General features: G+C 43.8%; 1 protein-coding gene, 1 long non-coding RNA gene and 1 other non-coding gene across 11 annotated transcripts in view; 1 reads left to right on the top strand and 2 right to left on the bottom strand.

The window, feature by feature from the left end:
• TTF2 (transcription termination factor 2) overlaps window positions 1–7117 on the bottom strand; it is a 41790-nt gene extending 34673 nt beyond the window's left edge. For 2 of the 3 annotated variants that reach the window (XM_006935022.5, XM_045033338.1), the window contains exons 1-3: window positions 6965–7117; window positions 6777–6879; window positions 3892–3978 (exon numbers count right to left, since the gene is read on the bottom strand). In XM_006935022.5, coding sequence (XP_006935084.3) covers window positions 3892–3978; window positions 6777–6879; window positions 6965–6992 — 218 coding nt within the window. In that variant the 5' untranslated portion in view covers window positions 6993–7117. Of the gene's footprint in view, window positions 1–3891; window positions 3979–6776; window positions 6880–6964 lie in introns of those variants that run through there. The other variant, XM_045033339.1, reaches the window with a different exon arrangement.
• Window positions 7118–7132: 15 nt separating this feature from the next.
• LOC111561801 overlaps window positions 7133–20502 on the top strand; it is a 44136-nt gene continuing 30766 nt past the window's right edge. For 2 of the 7 annotated variants that reach the window (XR_006582940.1, XR_006582935.1), the window contains exons 1-2: window positions 7136–7288; window positions 16510–16719. This is a non-coding gene — a long non-coding RNA (uncharacterized LOC111561801). Of the gene's footprint in view, window positions 7289–16509; window positions 16720–18195; window positions 18475–19065; window positions 19278–20502 lie in introns of those variants that run through there. The other 5 variants (XR_006582936.1, XR_002744691.2, XR_006582939.1 and 2 more) reach the window with 5 other exon arrangements.
• LOC111562077 lies at window positions 14157–14259 on the bottom strand. The gene has a single exon (XR_002745134.1). It is a non-coding gene; the product is annotated as a U6 spliceosomal RNA (small nuclear RNA).

The raw sequence follows: 20502 nt of genomic DNA, 5'->3' as shown, positions 1-20502 counted from the left end.
TTACTGTGTGTTGTATAACTGTATTTTATTGTCCTAAAACAATCTTATAAAACCTCCAGTGAGTAACTCAGTAATAGTGTTCTAGACTTGGCCTAAAAGAAAAACATTAGCATACCTTACTTTTCTATTTTAAAGTAATGATCAACTCTCAGCCTCATCCACCTAGTATGAAGAATGTGAATGGTAAGCTCTCAAAACTCCATCTTTGGTCTAGACCTTTCTTTGCAGCTAGCTGGTCTCACATATACGTAAGACACAATTAGTCCAAAGCTGTCTGGGTTAGCCACACATCCCAACCTAACAACCATTTACTGAGCACTGACAGTGAGCCAAACGCCAGACTATGTACATCACACACAGGACCTCACTGAATCCTCACAAGCCAGGGGAGTCGGGACTGCCATGATCACTGTTCCTGATGAGGAAATGGGGAAGAAAAGCACATGCTTAAATGCCTACCAAAACACTGTCTTACTGATTTCCTTTCGGCAAGTTTTCTGCAATCTGGGCGCACCTAACTCCACCGCCAATGCCTCAATCCAAGCACACCTTTCACTTAGAGACTAAAGTCGAAGCAGCTAGAAATCAGCCAGACCTAGGTCTGAATCCCAGCAATGCCACTTCACAACCATGGGACCTCAGATTCCTTTTCTAACCTCCCTAAATGTTGGCGGCCTCATCCACCTACCACAGAAGATTCTATGGTAGGAAGAGATAAAGACTATGCCATTTAGTAGACATTCAATAGCAGTTCTATTTCAGCAGTCCCCTTGCCTCCAACACTTTCCTTTTTAACCAACCCTCTTCAGAGTTCCTCCTTAATTAATGCAAATTGAACCCAAAATTCTTCAGTGGCTTCCTACAACCTAAACAGTATTCCCATAAGGTAGGGGGCCCTCAGCAGTATGTAAATGGTTTTAGATGTCAGGACATCCTGACTTCACGCCCTAGAGGCTTACCAGCCCCACTGTACTACCAAAAAAACAGTCCAAAAGTGAAAAAATTTTAAATTCCATTTATAATAGCATCAAAAACATAACACTCTCTGAGGACTAAATTTAACAAAAAGGGTATAGTACTCTGTAATAAAAACTATTCAACAATGCTGAAAAAAAAATTTTAAAGCATAAATACACCATGCTCATAGATCAGAAAATCAATATTAATGCAGTTCTCTCCAGAATGATCTATACAGATTCAGTGTAATACCAACAAAGTTTTCTAAGGAAATTTAGAAGTTGATACAACTTTTTATATGCAAAGGACCTAGAATTGCCAATCTTGAAAAAGATGAATGCTGGAACACTCACATGATCTCATCTGAATGTGTGGGGGTGGGGAAAAGGGCCAACAGACGGGCAAGTTCAAAAATAGACTCAGAACATGGTAGTCACTGATTTTTTTTTTTTTTTTTTTTTTTACAAGTGCCAAGCATTTCCACGGGGGAGGCAAAGTCTTCCAAATGTTGCTGAATCAACCAAATAATACTCATTCAGTAATATAAGGAAAAGTAAATGAAATACTCTTATCTCATAAGATACCCAAAATTAATTTGAAGTAGATCACAGACTAAACAGAAAAGCCATTAAGAAAAAAAAAAAATGAAAACAAAAACAAAAACTATAAAACCTCTAGAAGAAACCACTGGAGAAATTTGTGCAAGGATTTCTAAGAGAGAAACAAAAAGCACAAAGGATAAAAATATAATAAACTGGACCTTTTATGCGGCGCCTGGGTGGCTCAGTCGGTTGAGCATCCGACTTCAGCTCAGGTCATGATCCCAAGGTTTATGAGTTCGAGCCCTGCATCGGGTTCTCTGCTGACAGATCAGAGCCCGGAGCCTGCTTTGGATTCTGTGTCTCCCTCTCTCTCTGCTACTCCCCCATTCATGCTTGGTTTCTTTCTTTTTCTCTCTCAAACATAAACATTAAAAATAAATAAATACATACATACATACATACATACATAAATACCAGACTTTATAAAAATTTAAAACTTCTGCTTTTCCAGAGAGTTAGAAAAATGAAAACCAGTGACTCAGAGAAAATACTCATTATATATGTATTTACCATAGAACTTATATAGGGAATATACAAAGACCTCTTCCAATTCAGTGATAAAAAGACAAAGGGCACAGTTTTTAAAATAGGCAAAAATCCCCCACAGTTACACTTCACTGTTTCATTTCTGTTAACGTTCCTGAAATGACAAATTTTAGAAATGGAGATCAGATTCCTGGTTGCCAGAGGTGAGGCGGAGGGAGTGGGAAGCAGGGCGGGGGTATAAAGGGGCAGTGGGAGGAATGGAGTGGTGACAGAGCTGTTCCGTATCCTGGCTGTGGTAGTGCATACTCATAACCACTCGTGCTAAACTATATAGAACGAAATCTAAACACACACACATCAGTACAAGGGAAACTATCTTCCCAAATAAGAACAGCGGACTGAGTCAATATCCTAGTTGTCACATTACATACTGTTTATATACACTGTGCAAAATGTTGCCGTTAGGTAAGGTCTACAGAGATCCCTTAGGTTCTATTTGTTATAAGCACATGAGAATCTACAACCACCTCAATAAAATTTTCAATTAAAAAAGTGAGCAAAAGATTTAAACAGACACGTCACCAAAGAAAAATATAGGGATAAGAAACAAACCCAAGAAACTGTGATATTCACAAAATGGAATTCAACTCAGCAATGATGTACAGACTCCGTTTCAGGTACTGTTACATAAAAGAAGCCAGACGCTGCAGAATGAACCAAACCAGTGGTGGCACTTAATGGGGTGACAGAAATACTCTGTATTTTGACTGAGGCTTGGTTATAAGGATGGTTATATAAATCTCTCAAGCTGAACTGCTGAACACTTAAAATCTATGCAGACTACTGTATACTGTATCCATAACTCAATTAAGAAAAAAGAGGCGCCTGGGTAGCTCAGGTCATGGTCTCGCGGCTCGTGAATTCGAGCCCCACAGCAGGCTCTGCAGACAGCACACAGCCTGCTTCTAACCCTCTCTGTCCCTCTCTCTGCCCCTCCCCTGCCCTCGCACAGTCTCTCTCTCAAAAATAAACATTAAAAAAAAAAAAAAAAAGAAGAAAAGAAAAACAGCAGTACAGGCAATATTCAGATATGTAAAAATTGTGAAGATGGAACTTAAATGCCAATGTTGGGTGTGGCGGGGGGGCGGAGATCGATCTAGAATACATAAATTCTGAACTGCACAGAATATCATATAAAGACCATCACAGCTGGCCCCTGCCTTCCTGGCCAGCCTCACCTTCTGAAATCTCTACTCGAACACATGCTAAACTATTACCAAACCAAATGCTTGCAATTCCTGATTACTTCCTAACTCTGTATGCTAATGCAGGGTTATCGATCTGTTAAATATGACCCCTTTCCTGCCCCTAGTGAATTTCTACTTTTTTTTCAATACTCATGACCAATATCACCTGCCACCTATATAGACTTCCCTGCTCTACATCTGAGTTTTCGGTAAAAAAAAAAAAAAAAAAAAAGAAGGGAAACTAACATTTATTGAGTGCTTAACATACTTGACACATTTTGCAACATCACTTTCATTCTATTACTAGGACGGAAAAGTTGACAAGTTACTGCAAGTTAGTGACTGTTGGCAGGCTGATGTTACCGGCTACTTAACAGCTAGAAAGGGAGGAAGGCAGAGCAGTTGATTCTGAAACTAACCAGATTCTCAGACTGACCAGGTGCTCAGCAGTGACAGCGACAGCTCAGAAGGCATTCAATACATAGAGAAATTCTGTTTGTTAAAAACGATTTCTAAAGAATAGTCCATCCTAGGAAAACACACCTGGCTGTAAATCCGGCGAAGAAACAAAAACTTAGATGTTCATTTTGGACACTTACCTGTATTCTTCCTTGCCCGGCGGTAGGAGCAAACCCTGAAGTGCTACCACACAGTCCTCATGCAATAAACAATGAGAAACAGGAATGCTAGAGGGGGAGGAAAAAAGGAAATTTTGTTTTAGGGGACATCAGAAATTAACATTCTAAAATTAAGTCCTAACTATGGGTTTCATTATTACTTTTTTTAAATGTTTATTTATTTTTGAGAGAGAGAGCATGTGGGTGGAGAAGGGGCAGAGAGAGAGGGAGACACAGAATCTGAAGCAGGCTCCAGGCTCCGAGCTGTCAGCACAGAGCCTGACATGGGGCTTGAACTCACAAACTGCAAGATCATGACCTGAGCCATAGTCAGACGCTTAACTGATTGAGCCACCCAGGCGCCCCCTAACTACAGGTTTTAAATGTAGGAGTGCGCCTATGACCTCCACAGGGTTTGTAGATGCCATACATTTTTACATCTATGTGCCATCCTCTGGGGAAAGGCTCACTCAGCAGCTTTCATTTCTTTCCCCACTTCCCCAAAGATAGGACAACAATAAATACATCTTTTTCCTGACGACTCAAAAGCTTAAAACTATACTGTTGTGCGACCTCTACACTGTGAGAGCCCCCCCCCACCCTGCCCCAGAAATGAGTGAATATCAAAGATTAGCTGTGAACTTCTTCCATCATCCCTTTGTCTGTTACAACCTCTTTGCTGCCCCTCAGTGTTGTTCACATGCCTGCTCTAGAAACATGCTCCACTAACCTGCTTCATGCCTGGCATAAGTTTTTAACTCTTCTCTTACAGCTTCTTATGAGAGAATGTATATATAACATTTGAGGATAAATAATTTTGAGTGTAGACCTAAAATATACTCTCATAGGGCCTGTGGCACTTGTTTCTTCCTTTGTTTTGCTTATATTCTAGTTCCCCACACATATTCCAAAGAGATCAAGTTTATCAAATAACTGTCATTATATTGTACTGCTTTGATAGCAGTGCATCTGTATAAATGGCACTGTACAGAAGGGCTTCTTTTTTTTTTTTTTTTTTTTTTTTTAAAGACGTTATTTCTAAGTAATCTCTACACCCAGCGTGAGGCTTGAACTCAAATCCGGAAACAAAGATTCTCACACTCCACCAACTCAGCCAGCCAGGTGCCCCAAGAGTATATTTCTTTTAACATAAAACTGAATCTTACGCTACCATTAATGCTTACTTCCTACAAATCTGAAAGTGCTTCCATGTTGCATGAAACTTGAGCTAGGTCTAGAACCTAAGAAACTCAGTAAAGAAATTAGAAATAAATAGTAAATCACAATGATATGTTGTTGATAGTATACCCGGCTTGTCCGCCCCCGCACCCCCCTTTTCTTTCTTTTTTTAAATGTTTACTTGAGAGTGAGCAAGCCAGGAAGAGGCAGAGGGAAAGAGAGAACCCAGCAATGTCAGCACTGAGCCCAACGAGGGACTCCATCCCACGAACCGTGAGATCATGACCTGAGTGGAAATCAAGAGTTGGACACTCAACCTATTAAGCCACACAGGCGCCCCGGCCTGTCCCTTCTATCTTAAGATTTAACACTTTTTCTCAGAATCATTTCGTATGTAACCAAACTGGATCCCAGTAATTTCTTTCAAATAAAAAGACAACTTATTAGGGAGCCAAGAAAGTATTTTGTCTAAAAGTGTATTTGTCAAATCTGAAAAAGTATACCAATTCCTTCATGTAGTTTCAAAGCCCAACAAAGACACAAATCGTCTAAATCATGTAAGGGAAAACACAGGTTAATACACACATTGAAAAATACTTCATTTTCTAGTATGGATACCCACTTTGTGTCTTATTTCAGAAGGAGAAAATTTATTTTTCTCTACCAAGTTCCGTAGACATCAGGAAAAACGTTTAATGTGATAGTTTAAAAATTCGTATAGGCTGTGGACACTTGGCACTGTGTCAAAACATTAACACTTTATGAGAACAGTATTAACTTTTTGCTTCTACCAGAGTGCTGGTAGTACGTATGCGATGAACCATGGGAATCTACCCCAAAAACTAACAGCACACTCTACACGCTGTATGTTAGCCAGTGTGACAATAAATTATATTTAAAAAATCACTACCAGAGTGCTGAATTAGATACTTGATTTTTTTTCCAGCGTCAATCCCTAAAGTAATCTGTTTCTTTGGATGGTCAATCTCACCCCTTAAACGCACAGAATCCTATTTAAAATTTTTTTTTTCAACGTTTATTTATTTTTGGGACAGAGAGAGACAGAGCATGAACGGGGGAGGGGCAGAGAGAGAGGGAGACACAGAATCGGAAACAGGCTCCAGGCTCTGAGCCATCAGCCCAGAGCCTGACGCGGGGCTCGAACTCACGGACCGCGAGATCGTGACCTGGCTGAAGTCGGACGCTTAACCGACTGCGCCACCCAGGCGCCCCCAGAATCCGATTTTAAAAGGGAGCTGATAATCTGACCACCAGAGTGTTTTAACCTCAAACATTTAAAAACAAGTTCGGCCTAAAAGTAGTGCGAAACAGGGACCAATTATTTTCTACTATGTCTGCATGTCCTCACTTAGCAGGGAGAAGCAATGTCCGAGCAGAAGGCCTGACAAGCGCACAGAAACCCAGAGCTGGAAAGGACCAGAAGGTTCCAGATATAGCTGACCCTCCATCTTACAGGAGGGGGAAACAGGCCCAGAGGGTAAGCTGCCTAGGGCTCAACAGCAAGCAGGTAGAGAGCGTCTCCCCAACACGCCACGCTGCCCGGGGATTATCAACCACTTAAAGGGCCCTGGCTGCACACACCAGGGTCCCCACCTCTCCTAGTGCCTGTGGCGCCGGGCAGAGGGGAGCTGGCGGTGACAGGCAGTCGTGCCCCGCTCGAGACTTACTCGGCTGCCAGCACTAAGCTGCAAGAGTTCGCCGGGCACACGTAGAAGCTCTTTCCTTTGTTGGGACCATCGCGGACGCCAGTCTTGAGAAAGCAGATGGTTCCTGAGGAGAGAAGGTTGATAACGATTATGCCACGCTTAGACTGACAGACTCCCGGAGGAGCCCCTAAAAGATCCGAGCCCCTTACCGTGCTCCGAACACCTAAGCGCTTCCATGACCGCTCCAGTCTCCAATTCCAGAGAGCCGTGCCCCAACGCCTGCTTCCGCCTTTTACTCCGCCCTCCTCTCTCAGGAGCCAATCAGCACCCCCTTTCTGCAGCCTCAACCCCCATAATTCACCGCGCGTGGCCTTCACCCGCCGCCTTCGCGGGAACTCGGCGTTTGAACGGTGGGGCGTGGCTGCAGCTGGCGCGGCTCTTCCAGGTGGGGCTTTCCGCGTTAGGAAGCTTCGATTGGCTGTTGCCGGGAGGGGCAAGGACAAGGCTGAGGCCGGGGCGACTCCAGTTTATAGGTGAGACCTAGAGGCGGTCCTAGAGGGAACGTACGTTGCAGCTGCAGAGGGAAGCTCTGCAAGGAAGGCTCCCTTCTCCCGGAGGCCGACGGCGCCTGGAGCTTGGCGGTCGTCTCCGAGCCGGGGCCTGGCGCTCAGTCCCTGGGGAGGGTAGGCCCGGAGAAGCTGCCACCGCGGGAGGAGCTGTGAACCCCTCCAGGGCTGGGGCGAAGTGGGGTGCGGACTACTACTGGGCGCGTCGTGGGGGACGCAGGCGCGGAGACTTCTGCAACACCCCCCAGTGATCCTTTAAGTGTGCGTGGAGCTTTAGACTTCGCAGGGTGCTCACACGTAGACGTGTCTCTTGACTCGACGGCCTGGTGAGACGGGCATTATACGGAAGGTCCCGAGGTTCCCAGAAGTTTGACTCACCCAAGGTCACAGAATTCATGAGTGGGTGATCCACCGACAGGTGCCCAGGGGGCTGCCCAGCTGCATCCTGTTGTGTACTGAATGTTCTCTAGGGCCTCTTGGTGCAGGAGCCCTGAGTTGTAAGAGTCCAAGTGGAAACAACAGGAGAGAAATAGATTACCTTTGGTGTACTCTGTGTATTTTGTATCGTCAGACTTTTTCTATTAGTATGCTTTTGCAATGTTAAAAAAATATTGAGAGGTGCCTGGGTGGTTCAGTTGGTAAGCCTCCTGACTCTTGATTTTTGGCTCAGATCACTATCTCATGGTTGGTGAGATGGAGCTCCGCCTGCGGTCCCTACCCCCCGCCCCTCATTGGCGCAGAACCTACTTGGAATCGTTTCCCTCTCCCGCTGCCCCTCCCCTACTTGCGCACGCGCGTGCGCGCTCTCTCTCTGTCGCATAAGAAACTTTTAAAAAATCGAGAATGAAGTTAAGTAAAAGAAAGGGAACTGTATTTGAAATGGTAATCAGAACTAGTAGTGAGCAGAAAGGGAGGAATAGAAATCAAGAGATGTATTGCCGTAGAGATGGATTCATATTACAGCTATTGAGGACCATATGCCCAGACATATGGTGTGGCACATGCAACTGTTCTTATGGGACAGTTGAACAGAAACTCTGTAATGTCTAGGAAATCTAGGGTATATGATAAATGTAAATGTGGGGGGAGGGCAGAAGCTTCACAGGAAGGGAGACGGACCTGAGGTATCATTTATTAATGAAACAAGTACTTATTAAATAGCTTTTTGTGTGCCCAGTGTGAACTAGGTGCTTGAGAAAAATAAAACTCATTTTCACGCAAAGTTTGAAACAATTTTTCTAACCACAAGGAGCTTAGTATATGAAGGAGACTGCATTAGCACATATTGAATGAGCACTTAAATAATCAAGTAAAATGATATTCAGTGTCAAGATGAGTGGAGTCAATAAACTGTGATTAATTTAATCATAGCCAAATTAAAGAAAAGGAGAATATTTCTTCCATAAATTTGGAATATGCCAGATCAAAATGTTTAGCTCCAGACAGTTGATAACCATATTTATAAGAGTGAGAAAACAGATAAGGTTGTCCTTGGGTGAGAGGTGGCCATAATACTGGCATAAACTGTAATGAATTCTACAATATATACTTTTCAAAACATATACATACATTAGTGCATGTGTATTAACTTTTATTCTTAATTTATACATTTACTTTATATTCTAATTAGCCTGCAGACCCTGGAGAGAATGTGCTTCATCAACCTCTATTTTGAGTAAAGTTGAGAGTTTTAGTTTGTTTTCCTCTAAAGCTAATTTATTCAAAAGGAATGCCTAAGCTAAGTTCTAGGGCTAGGTGGTTTATTTTTTATTTTATTTTATTTTAAATTTTATGAATATAATTTATTGTCAAATTGGCTTACAACACCCAGTGCTCATCCCAACAAGTGCCCTTCTCCATGCCCATCACCCGTTTCCCTCTCCCCCCCCCCACCCTCAGTTCTCTGTATTTAAGAGTTTCTTGTGGTTTGCTTCCTTCCCTCTCTGTAACTATTTTTCCCCCTTTCCTTCCCCCCTGGTCTTCTGTTAAGTTTCTCAAGATCCACATATGAGTGAAAATATATAATATCTGTCTTTCTCTGAGTGACTTATTTCACTTAGCATAATACTCTCCAGTTCCATCCACGTTGCTGCAAATGGCAGAATTTCATTCTTTCTCATTGCCAAGTAGTATTCCATTGTATATATAAACCACATCTTCTTTATCCATTTGCCAGTTGATGGGCATTTAGGCTCTTTCCATAATTTGGCTATTGTTGAAAGTGCTGCTATAAACAATGGGGTACACTTGCCCCTATGCATCAGCACTCCTGTATCCTTTAGATAAATTCTTAGTAGTGCTATCACTGGGTTGTAAGGTAGTTCTATTTTTAATTTTTTGAGGAACCTCCACACTTTTTAGGAGTGGCAGCACCAGTTTGCATTCCCACCAGCAGTGCAAGAGGGTTCCCGTTTCTCCACATCCTCACCAGCATCTTTTGTTAATTTTAGCCACTCTGACCTGTGTGAGGTGGTATCTCAGTGTGGCTTTGATTTGTATTTCCCTGATGATGAGTGACATTGAGCATCTTTTCATGTGTCTGTTGGCCACATGGATGTTTTCTTTGGAAAAATGTCTATTCACGTCTTCTGTAGGGCTAGATGATTTAAACTCACACGTTAATGATCCAGTAAATTCTTTCCCTATAGGGCTGGTCAGATGCAAAATGTATGATGGAATTGTTCTAAAATCAAATTGTGGTAATGACTGCGTAACTGTATACGTTTACCAAGGCTCGGGCAACTATGTATTAGGGAATTCTACGGTATCTAAGTTATCCCTCAATAAAGCTGTTTAAAAGCAAACAAAAAATTTAATTTCTAAGCGATGCCAAAACATCCGCCTGGCAAATAAAAGCTAGGATCATCTCGACATTTTGACATCCTAGGGAAATATAATGGGTGATGGAGTTAAATAGTAGAAACTCTTAAGTTTCGGATGGTGTGGATCCTTAGGCAGACTGGTTCGCTGGCCTATGCCATAACATCCCTTTGATGCAAACATTTATTTGAATTCTTGGGAAAATGAAAGAATTCTCTTTTCTCTGGTCACCATTGTGCCAGCTGGCATGTGTTAAACCTGTCAGTCACCTGTAAGATACTGGCAGAGAGAGGATCAGCTAGACCAGTCACCTCTTGACATCCTTGCCACTGTCTGTATTTTTTTTTTTTAAATAATCGGTGATTCTAAGTTATTTGTAAAACTCCAGCTTCTGTGCAGACTTTGGCTTCACTCATCTTAATAATTAAATTGTTCAAATGTGTTTTTCGAGTCGGCTGATAATTCTAAGAAACGTAGTTTGTTATCTGAACTTGTATCTTTCTGGATTTTTGCTTATTTCTTTGGGGTGGGGTGGGGAGAGGTAACTACTTTAAAACGTCAGATAAAGGATTTGTGCCCGTGAAGCACATGGTCACGGGAGGAAACCCTCACTGTCACTGCAGAAGGGTGTTCGGAGATCAGTGATTTTACATGCATTTTCACACTTGGTTCTCACACCTACCTTGGCAGTGGGTGTTCTTTTATCCCCATTTTAAAGAGTAGGACACCAACGTTCAGGGTAGTTAGGAACTTACCCCAAGGTCATGCTCCTAACCACTGTCTTACAGAGCCTGTGCTTGAACTTTGGGACCAGATAGGGCCAGTAGATTACTCTTGTCTTGGCTCAAAGTCACAAAGCTTACACTAGGCAGATCAGGGGCTGGAAGCGATTTTTTGAGATTTCCAGTTCAGTTCTTGCCACTACCGTATTTTTATGAGGTATAGATTATTCAGTGATTCATTCAGGGATTTAACCTACGCATAGCCAAGTGTTCAGATATTTGTGATATGCCGACAGGGCTTGACAAATTCAAGATTAAAAAAGCAAAGCAATGGGGCACCTGGGTGGCGCAGTCGGTTAAGCGTCCGACTTCAGCCAGGTCACGATCTCGCGGTCCGGGAGTTCGAGCCCCGCGTCGGGCTCTGGGCTGATGGCTCAGAGCCTGGAGCCTGTTTCCGATTCTGTGTCTCCCTCTCTCTCTGCCCCTCCCCCGTTCATGCTCTGTCTCTCTCTGTCCCAAAAATAAATAAAAAACGTTGAAAAAAAAAATTAAAAAAAAAAAAAAAAAGCAAAGCAAGTTGTGCCATCTTATAAATGACCACGAGGTGGCAGCCTACGAACATAAAAACTAAACACAAGTCCCTCCTGCTGTTTCATTTTTTTGTTTGTTTAAGGATGTGTAATGGTAATTCAATTTCCTCTCATTTTGTGCCTTTCAAATATATGACCATTTTAACCTTATCCTTTGACATAAGCACAGTCAGAATGATACTGTGCTAAAGATAAATATGGTTTATCATTTAAAAAGCCAGGAGACCTGGGGTGCCTGGGTGGCTCAGTTGGTTAAGCATCTGACTTTGGCTCAGGTCATGATCTCACGGTTCATGAGTTCGAGGCCCATGTCAGGCTCTGTGCTGACAGCTCAGAGCCTGGAGCCTGCTTCAGATTCTGTGTCTCCCTCTCTGCCCCTCCCCTGCTTGTTCTCTCTCTCTCTCTCTCTCTCTCTCTCTCTCTCTGTCTCTCAGAAATAAATAAAACATTAAAAAAAATTTTTTTAGAAAAGCCAAAAGACCTTAGAAATTCTTTTGTTGCACCAATATTCTTTATTAGGGTCCAAATTTCACTGCTCTTAAAATATTGTCCCCAAACTGGTTCAAAGCGTGCCCTCCTTCATCTACTTCCTTGTTGTGGTTTTTTGGTAAATGTACAATTCAGTACTTTTTTAGTAAACCTATAAAGTTGTGCAGCCATGACCACAATCCAGTTTTAGAACATTTCTGTTACCACCCCCCCCCCAAATTTCCCTTGAACCTGTGTATAGCAATCCTCACTTACACCCCCAGCCTCAAGCAACAACCGATGTGCTTTCTGTCCATAAATTTCGTCTTTCTGGACATTTCATGTAAATGGAATATGCAACATGTAACAAATTGCCTGTCTTCTGTTCCGTATCATAATGCTTTTGAGTTTCCTCCATGTTGTAGCATGTATCCATATTTCATTCTTTTTATTGCCAAAGAGTATCCTATTGTATTCATTCATCTGTTGATAAACATTTGGGTCGTTTTCCCTTTGGGGTTATTAAGAACAGTGTTGTCATGAACACTAACAAGCCTCTGTGTGCACAAAGTTTTCATTCCTCTCAGGTACATACCTGTGAGTGGAATTTCTGGTTGTGTATTAAGTTTATGTTTAAGTCTTTAAGAAATGGCCCAACTGTTTCCCAAAGTGGCTATGCCATCTTATTTTCTTATGGGCAGTGTATAAAGGGCCCAACTTCTGCACATCCTCACCAACACTTGTTACTGTCTGCCTTTTTTATGATATTGGTTCTTGTTGTGGTGAAGTGGTGTCTCCTCTGTGTTTTAATTTGCATTTCCTGATGACTCAACAGTTGAGCTCCTTTGCATGTGGTTGCTAACCATCATCTTCCGCTTTTTCAATGGTTTTGCAAGGCTTTTTCTTTTAAAGATCTGTATGGAACTTAAACTAAAACCTAAGTAAAAATGACATCAATTGTTATAAATCCAAGGACATCAAAGAAATAGTTCTGGTTTGTGATCATGGTAAGTAACACAATTGTATATACTTTTTTTTTAATGTTTATTTATTTTTGAGAGAGACAGAACACAAGCAGGAAGGGGCAGAGAAAGAGGGAGACACAGAATCCCAAGCAGGCTCCAGGCTCCGAGCTGTCAGTGCAGAGCCCGACATGGGGCTTGAACCCACAAACTGTGAGATGACGACCTGAGCCAAAGTCGGTCGCCCAACCGACTGAGCCACCCAGGCGCCCCAGCACAATTGTATATACACTATGATCATGGTCATGTGAAAAATACTTTTTAACTACAACAGACTGTTAACTTTTAAGAGTACATATCGTGTGGTTCCATTCCTATGGCTCTGAGAGGCTGGGTTGGGAGATGAGTCAGATTTTTATTTTTATTTTCTACAACTCTCATGTGTTACTCTTATTATTTAAAAAAAAAAAAAATCCCTGGGTGGGTCAGTGGGTTGGTTGAGCGTCCAACTTCGGCTCAGGTCATGATCTCACAGTTCGTGAGTTCGAGCCCCATATCTGGCTCTGTGCTGACAGCTCGGAGCCTGGAACCTGCTTCAGATTCTGTCTCCCTCTCTCTCTCTACCCCTTCCTCTCTCTCTCTCTCTCTCTCTCTCTCTCTCTCACTCACTCTCTCTCAAGAATCAATAAACGTTAAAGGAAAAAAAAAAAAAGAACTCATCCACCTTTTAAAAACATGAATTGGATTGTGTTGTTCTTTGCTTAAAAATGCTTCTGTGGCTTTCCATCGAATTTAGAAAAAAGCTGAAACCCTCATCCTGGCTCATGGGGGCCCCATGTGACTTTGGCCCTGTCCACTTCTCTCTCTCACCTTCTGCCATTCTCCTCCTCGCCTTCTGCCTTCCAGCTGTCCTGACCTGCGCTCCTTGCCTCCCGTGCCTGGCTTTGTCTTACCTTAAGGCCATTGTTCGGTTGTTCTTTTCTCTTTTCTTTTCTTTTCTTTTTTCCTCCTCTCCTTTCCTTTCCTTTCCTTTCCTTTCCTTTCCTTTCCTTTCCTTTCCTTTCCTTTCCTTTCTTTCCTTTCCCACACTCAAAGAAGATTAATGTTAATATGCCAATCAGGGACAATTTTTCCATGAGCAAGATTGCCTGGCCTTATATTCCATATTTGGACAGAGCTAGACAGTTAACCAGTGGCCATAGCCCATGCTGAAGGGGAAAGGGTTTGATAACCCTCTGCCCATGCTCCTGTGTGGCTGGTTCTGAGTGGAACCAAAAATATGGAACACCTTGAGAATTTGTCATCCTTGCACAGGCGCTGTGCTAATCCTCTGCGTATCGTTGCAATTTTAGTATACGTGCTGCTGAAGCAAGCACTATGTTGTACTTTCGGCCTGACACGTTTCTTTAGATCTTCTTTTTTTTAACGTTTATTCATTTTTGAGAGAGAAAGAGAGAACATGCGCGCACGAGTGGGGGAGGGGCAGAGAGCGAGGGAGACACAGAATCCGAAGCAGGCTCCAGGCTCTGAGCTGTCAGAACAGAGCCCGATGTGGGGCTCGAACTCATGAACCGTGAGATCATGACCTGAGCCGAAGTCGGACGCTTAACCGACTGAGCCACCCAGGCGCCCTTTCCCTAGTTCTTTAAAAGCCTACCCCCTAGGTCTTCAGGTCTCATCTGAAGTATCACCTCAGTGGGACTTTCCATGACTACTTAATCTAAAGAGGTCCTTCCTTGCTACTCCCTGCCTCCGCTCCCTGTTTGCTTTCTGCATAACGTTTAGTTTGCATGGTCTGTTTATTTGTTGATTGTGTCCTCCGCATAGATTATATATGTAGGTGCCAAGAGAGACCACTTCTGTTTTGCTCACCATGCTGCGTAGATACTCAGTAAATATCTAGTAAGTGAAATGAACTAAACCGTAGAGCGGAAGGGACTAAAGTCACCAAGTGTGCCCGCCCAATCCCCTCCACTTCATCCCTAATGGATTCAGCATGAGGACTTCAAGTCACAGCAAATTCTCTGTTAGGGTATCTCAAATTGCCAGTTAATTCTAATGTCTGTTGAGGAGAAATACGTCTTTCTGTCTGAAACTTCCACTTATTTGTAATCTGGAGTGACACATAATACACTGAATTCTTTTCAGTGTCACTTTCAAATATTTGAATATGGCTGTCTCATCCTCCCCACATCCTCAGAGAGCGTGCTCCGCCGGCTGTGATCGTTTCCCTCCCCTCCGGAACCCCTCACCAGCACTTTTCCATGAACGTTTGCTTAATCTGAGGCCTCTCAAACAGAATCCGGCATGAAGAATCCTGTGGGATAATTATCTCCTTTATTTGGGATACGACCGTATATACATGCAATATAAGGCAACACAAAGTTTCTCTCTGCTTTCTAACAAATATGTCACGCTAGTTATTCACATCAAGTGTGCAATCAACCAGAACCACTGCTTTCGTTTTTCACGCACGAACTCGCGTCTCCCCTACCTGGTGCACCTAATTGCTTGAATTTAAACTCTGGATTCCAGCTTTCATCCTGCTAGTTTGGATCCATCTTTCTCACCTGTCTAGATCTCTTTGAATCTTGTTCCTGTCAGCTGACCGATCAGTGCTACCTCCTGACTGTGTGTCAGCCGACCACTTGACAAGCCCGCTCCCCTGGATTCCATCTGAGTTGCCACGAGAAATGCTAAACCGGGCAGAGCACTTGGGTATCATGCGCCCAAGGCACATGGGCCGGCCGCGGCATCATGATTTGGGTATGCTTATTCGGTCAGGCACAGAGTCCCTGAAATGAAGCGTTGCTCTTTCTTGCCTCGATGCCTCCCTGCAGCTCGTGCATACTCTGTCCCTGTCCCGATTTACCAGTCCACACAGCAGAGCAGACGAGAAAGTGAGGTTAATCTGGGTGATTTTTTTTCTTGGTGAGCAGCACAGGAAGCGGCCCAGAAGCTGCAGGGGGATGTGGTTCCTCGGGACGAGAGGCCCCTGTGTCACATCAGACTAATGATCCACTCAGTGACAGTCACACAGTCCCCTGTCTTTGCCTGACACCCGTCTGTCACTTCTCACTTCTTATCTAATCCTCCACCTCCCTCCGGGTCCTCTCTCCGGCTTCACGTGCATCGGGATGAAGGCGGGCCGGTGCGAGTTGAGGGATTTGCTCCAGCCGGACAATGAGAAGAAGGAGAGTTCATAACTCTTTTGAGGGAGAGCCGAGGCGGCCTTCCTGGGTAGCCCAGAGCAGAAGTCTTCCATAGAGCGGACACAGCCTCCCCTCTGCAGTAGCCCGGGGGGCCCAGTGAGGCCTGGCCCCAGTACCGCAGAGCTTAGCGCCCCTCCTGCCATCCGGAAGTTTCTTCCGGGAAGCAGGCAGCCTCCTTCTGTCTCCCAGTCCGTGGGTTCCTTCAGAACCTACTGGTGCCTGGTGCTTCGGATGGGACCAACCCACCTAAGCCCCAGAGAAGAGCTTGGGTGGGGCAGGGGCTTCTAGGTTCTTCTTTCTGCGGGACCTTGGCTTTTATTTCTGCTTTCTCACTTTTATGCTAATTGCCTCATTCTTCTCTCCCCTTCCTCTTTCTCTCTTCCTGCTCCCGCTACCCCTCCTGCCAACCCTCAGGGTCTTCGTCTTCAGTCCCGGAGCTGGGAGACAGTATTAAGGACTGGCTGTGCAGGAGGACTCACCCGGGTTCTGCGCCTGCCTGCCCGGAGCTCTGCGTGCACGTTGAAGTCGTCCCTCCCCATCCTCACACTTTTCTCGAGGTGACATAATTCCTGCCACTTTCGTCATTGCCTACGTCTGACAGAACAGCTGGAGCAGGGCTAAGTGGTAGGTGGGGACATTCTGTTCGCATGAGTGATTTTGTTTTTAAGCCGTACACCCTACCCAAGAGTGTGCATGTACAATGAAACATACCAGATAACTTACCGCATCTGAAGCATGTTAACAGGCATGACGAACACAGGTATGGAGCAAAGCACCGTTCAGTGCATTAATTACACTGTCAACTTCTTCTATGGACTGAACTGTGTCTCCCCGAATTCATATGATGAAGCTCAGTTTCCCAGTGTGATGGTATGTGGGGGTGGGGCCACTGGGAGATAATTAGGTTTAGGTAAGGTCTTGAGGCTGAGGCCCTCATGAAGGGATTAGTGCCCTTATTAGAGATACCAGAGAGACTCTTCTTCTGTGTGTGTGTGTGTGTGTGTGTGTGTGTGTGTTTCTCTCTCTCTTTTCCCTCTCTCTGTCACATGAGGACATAGAGAGACGTTGGCAGTCTACAAGCTGGGAAGAGGGTGCTTGCCAGTTGGCTGGCATCTTGATCTGGGACTTTTAGTCTCCAGAACCGTGAGAAACTAAAGTTCCGTTGTGTAAGCCACCCAGTCTATGGCATTTTGTTACGGCAGCTCGAGCTGACTAAAACAAATTCCCAAGCTAAGTATTTGCTATCTACCATAACATTTGTTTTCCAGATGTGCCATTTGCACTCAAATCTGCATGCAAATTGAATTAGCTAATTAATACAGGTATATACTACCTCAGGATAGGAGTCTCTAGTGACTCCCTTCCCCATTAATTCCCATATATTTATATATCTTCACTTGGAACTCCTGGATTAAACTCCCTTGTCTCTTCATTTAACCGTAAAGCACTCAGACAATTTTGTCCGAATGTTCCCCTGTCCACATTTGCCTTGATATCCTCTTTCCTGAAACTTCATACTTATCCTTCCCAAAATTAGGCTCATGGGCGGTGGACCCAAACAATGATCCCATTCTGTAGCAAAGCCCATGCTTGGACCTCATGTCTATACCCTGTTCTTTCCACGATCATGTTAAGAATTTAGAAGGCGAAATGCAGGTATCTGGTTTCCTTTTCCGGAGCAGAGACGATTAAAATGTCCAGCCTGTCGATGATGCCCAACACTTGTGAGTTCTGTCTCCTTTACGCGCCTATCTCATTTAACCCTCACAACAGACTCTGTGGAGTAGTGAGGATCCCCTCCCTGGAGGGACGAGGGCAGTGAGACAAAGATTAACTGGCAAAGATGACGGCCAGCGAAGGATGTCAGGGTTTCCCCGCAGGCAGTCTGAATCCAGAGGTTACCTTCCTGACTACTAAGAAACCAGATGTATTCGTTGGGCGTCCCACCAAAAAGGAGCAAGAGGTCAAAGTGGAGAGCCCTAAGAGGGAGTATTTGGCAGCCTCAATTTTATCTTGCTGCGGCTTTCTTCTCACAGGGGCTCACGTGTTGGCTCTTTCTTTTGTGTGAAAGGATTACTAAATATCATAGTTGCCATTTAGCTTTCTGTTGCCAGGTTGGGACGGCTCCCGGTTTACTGCTTCTGAGCGACCCAAACTGAATACTACCCTGGATACCTTCCCTCGATGAAGAAAAGTTTTGAGCAAGGAATTTGGACTGGAAACTTAGACTTTAGAATTTAGTACGTGTGTGTTCGGACCTGACGTTAGGTCCTAATACTGATCGGGTTTTTTCGCACAGCATCCCGATTTGTCAGTTCTAGGACTAGGAGGTATTTGACCCACGTGTAGGAGTAAAGGCCATCCTGACATCGCACCATTTTATGGGGCGGGGGGGAGGGTCATATCTTGGGTATTGGGAACAGAAGATCCTCAAACAATTCTTAGCCGCCAGCAGGGTGGTACCAATAGCTGCCGTGAGATTATTAAACAGTACGAAGATTCCCTACAGACAGACTCAAGAACTGGTAGCATTTGCCTTCAGTCGTGGGAGACCATAACAAAAACACGCTCTCATGTGTTTATTTGGGCAGCATCCTGTGGTAGCACAGAGTAGCCATGCAATCAACACGCATGGGATTGAATGGACATCTGTGGGAACCAGGGCAAAGAGTGCCAAGGGGTCCCCTGTCCCCTGTCTAGATTTAGTCTCCCCTTTTTAGAGCAAACCGGATCCTAACATGTGACAAAGCAAACATCTGGCATTAGTTTTTCTGTCCCAATGGTGCTCCTCTTCTACCTTGTGTGTGCAGCTCTTTGCTCAGAATGAGATGGTGGCATCTTTATAAGTAGAGGAAGCACAGTGTGTAGAAAGGGTGTTGCTTTTGGAGTTCATGCATCTGGGCTCAAGGGCCAGCTCTTTTTGATACTTAAAGCATGATACTTAACTGCTTTCTCCTGGTTTATGGTTAGATCTCAGCTTCACAAGTTTGTTGTAAAGCTCTGCTGCTCCTAACCCATGATGGCGGCTCAACATAGTGAACATCAGCTCCCTTCTTCTTTCCTCCTAGAGGGAATGGATGATATCACTTATTTCTGCATTCCTAACTCCCAGCATATGTCTTGGCACACGCGGAATATCTGGAAATGTTTGTGGAACAAATAAAATCTTATTTCCCAGTGTATTAAAATCCCTCCCTCTGTGTTGGTCATCTAGTTGGTTCTCAAACACTTAAAAAAATTTTTTTGTGGGGCGCCTGGGTGGCTCAGTCAGTTAAGCTTCTGACTCTGGCCCAGGTCATGATCTCGTGGTTCATGAGTTCGAGCCCTGTGTTGGGCTCTGTGCTGACAGCTCGGAGCCTGGAGTCTGCTTCAGATTCTATGTCTCATTCTCTCTCTGCCCTCCCTGCCCCACCCCCCCCAGCCAACTTGTGCTGTCTCTCTCTGTCTCTCAAAAATGAATAAAGGTTAAAAAAAAATTTAACTTCAGTGTAAGTTATTTACATACAGTTATTTCAGTTATATACTACTGTATTTATATATTTATTAAGTTATATATTAGATTATTTACATAAATTGCTAGATCTTAAGAAAGCTTAGTACATTTTTACGTAGGTATACATACACCCATGAAACCATCACCTAGATAAAGATAAAAAACATTTCAGTTGCCCCAGAAGGTTCTTCCTGCTACTTCCCAGTCAATACTCCCCCTGCCAGAGGAAATGATTATGGTGACTTCTGTCCTCATAGATTCGTTTTGCCGGTTCTTGGATTTCAAATAAATGAATCTTACAGTGCATACCCTTTTGTGCCTGGCTTATTTCACTCAAAAAATGCTCTGATATTCATCCATGCCGTCACATATGCAGCAGTTTGTTCATTTTTATTATGTGTAGTATTCCACAATATATATAAACTATGCGTCCGTTCACCTACTGATGGACAGTGGGGTTGTTCCTAGTTTTTAGCAATGATGGATAAAGCTGTATTTTCGTTTATGTCTTTTGGTGGATAGAGCTATTCCTTTCTCTCGGATAAACACAAGGAGTGGAGTTGCTTATCAAAAACTACCAAACTATTTTACAAAATAGTTGAACACACTTACACTGCCACCAGCACCGTATTAAGTTCTGGTAACTTTAAATTCTTACCTGCGTTTGATATTTGGTATTGTCTTTAACATTTTAATCATCTGGGTATCTCATGGTTGTTTTAATTTGTAGATTTCTGATGAGTGATGATGTTGAGCGTCTTTTCAGATGCTGTGGCCACGGGGCTGCACTATTCAGATCTCACTTCAAGGGAATCTTCTGCAGGGAACATAGCTGACTGACAGCTTCCAGCAGCTAGATCATCATATCTGTCACGATGCTCACACTGAGGCCACATTTTCCCAGGAAATTTGCT

This window comes from Felis catus, chromosome C1, assembly GCF_018350175.1.
Source record: "Felis catus isolate Fca126 chromosome C1, F.catus_Fca126_mat1.0, whole genome shotgun sequence".
Taxonomy (NCBI): Eukaryota; Metazoa; Chordata; class Mammalia; order Carnivora; family Felidae; genus Felis; species Felis catus.
The sequence above is the reverse complement of the archived record's forward strand: the minus strand, read 5'-3'. Positions and strand labels throughout refer to the sequence as shown.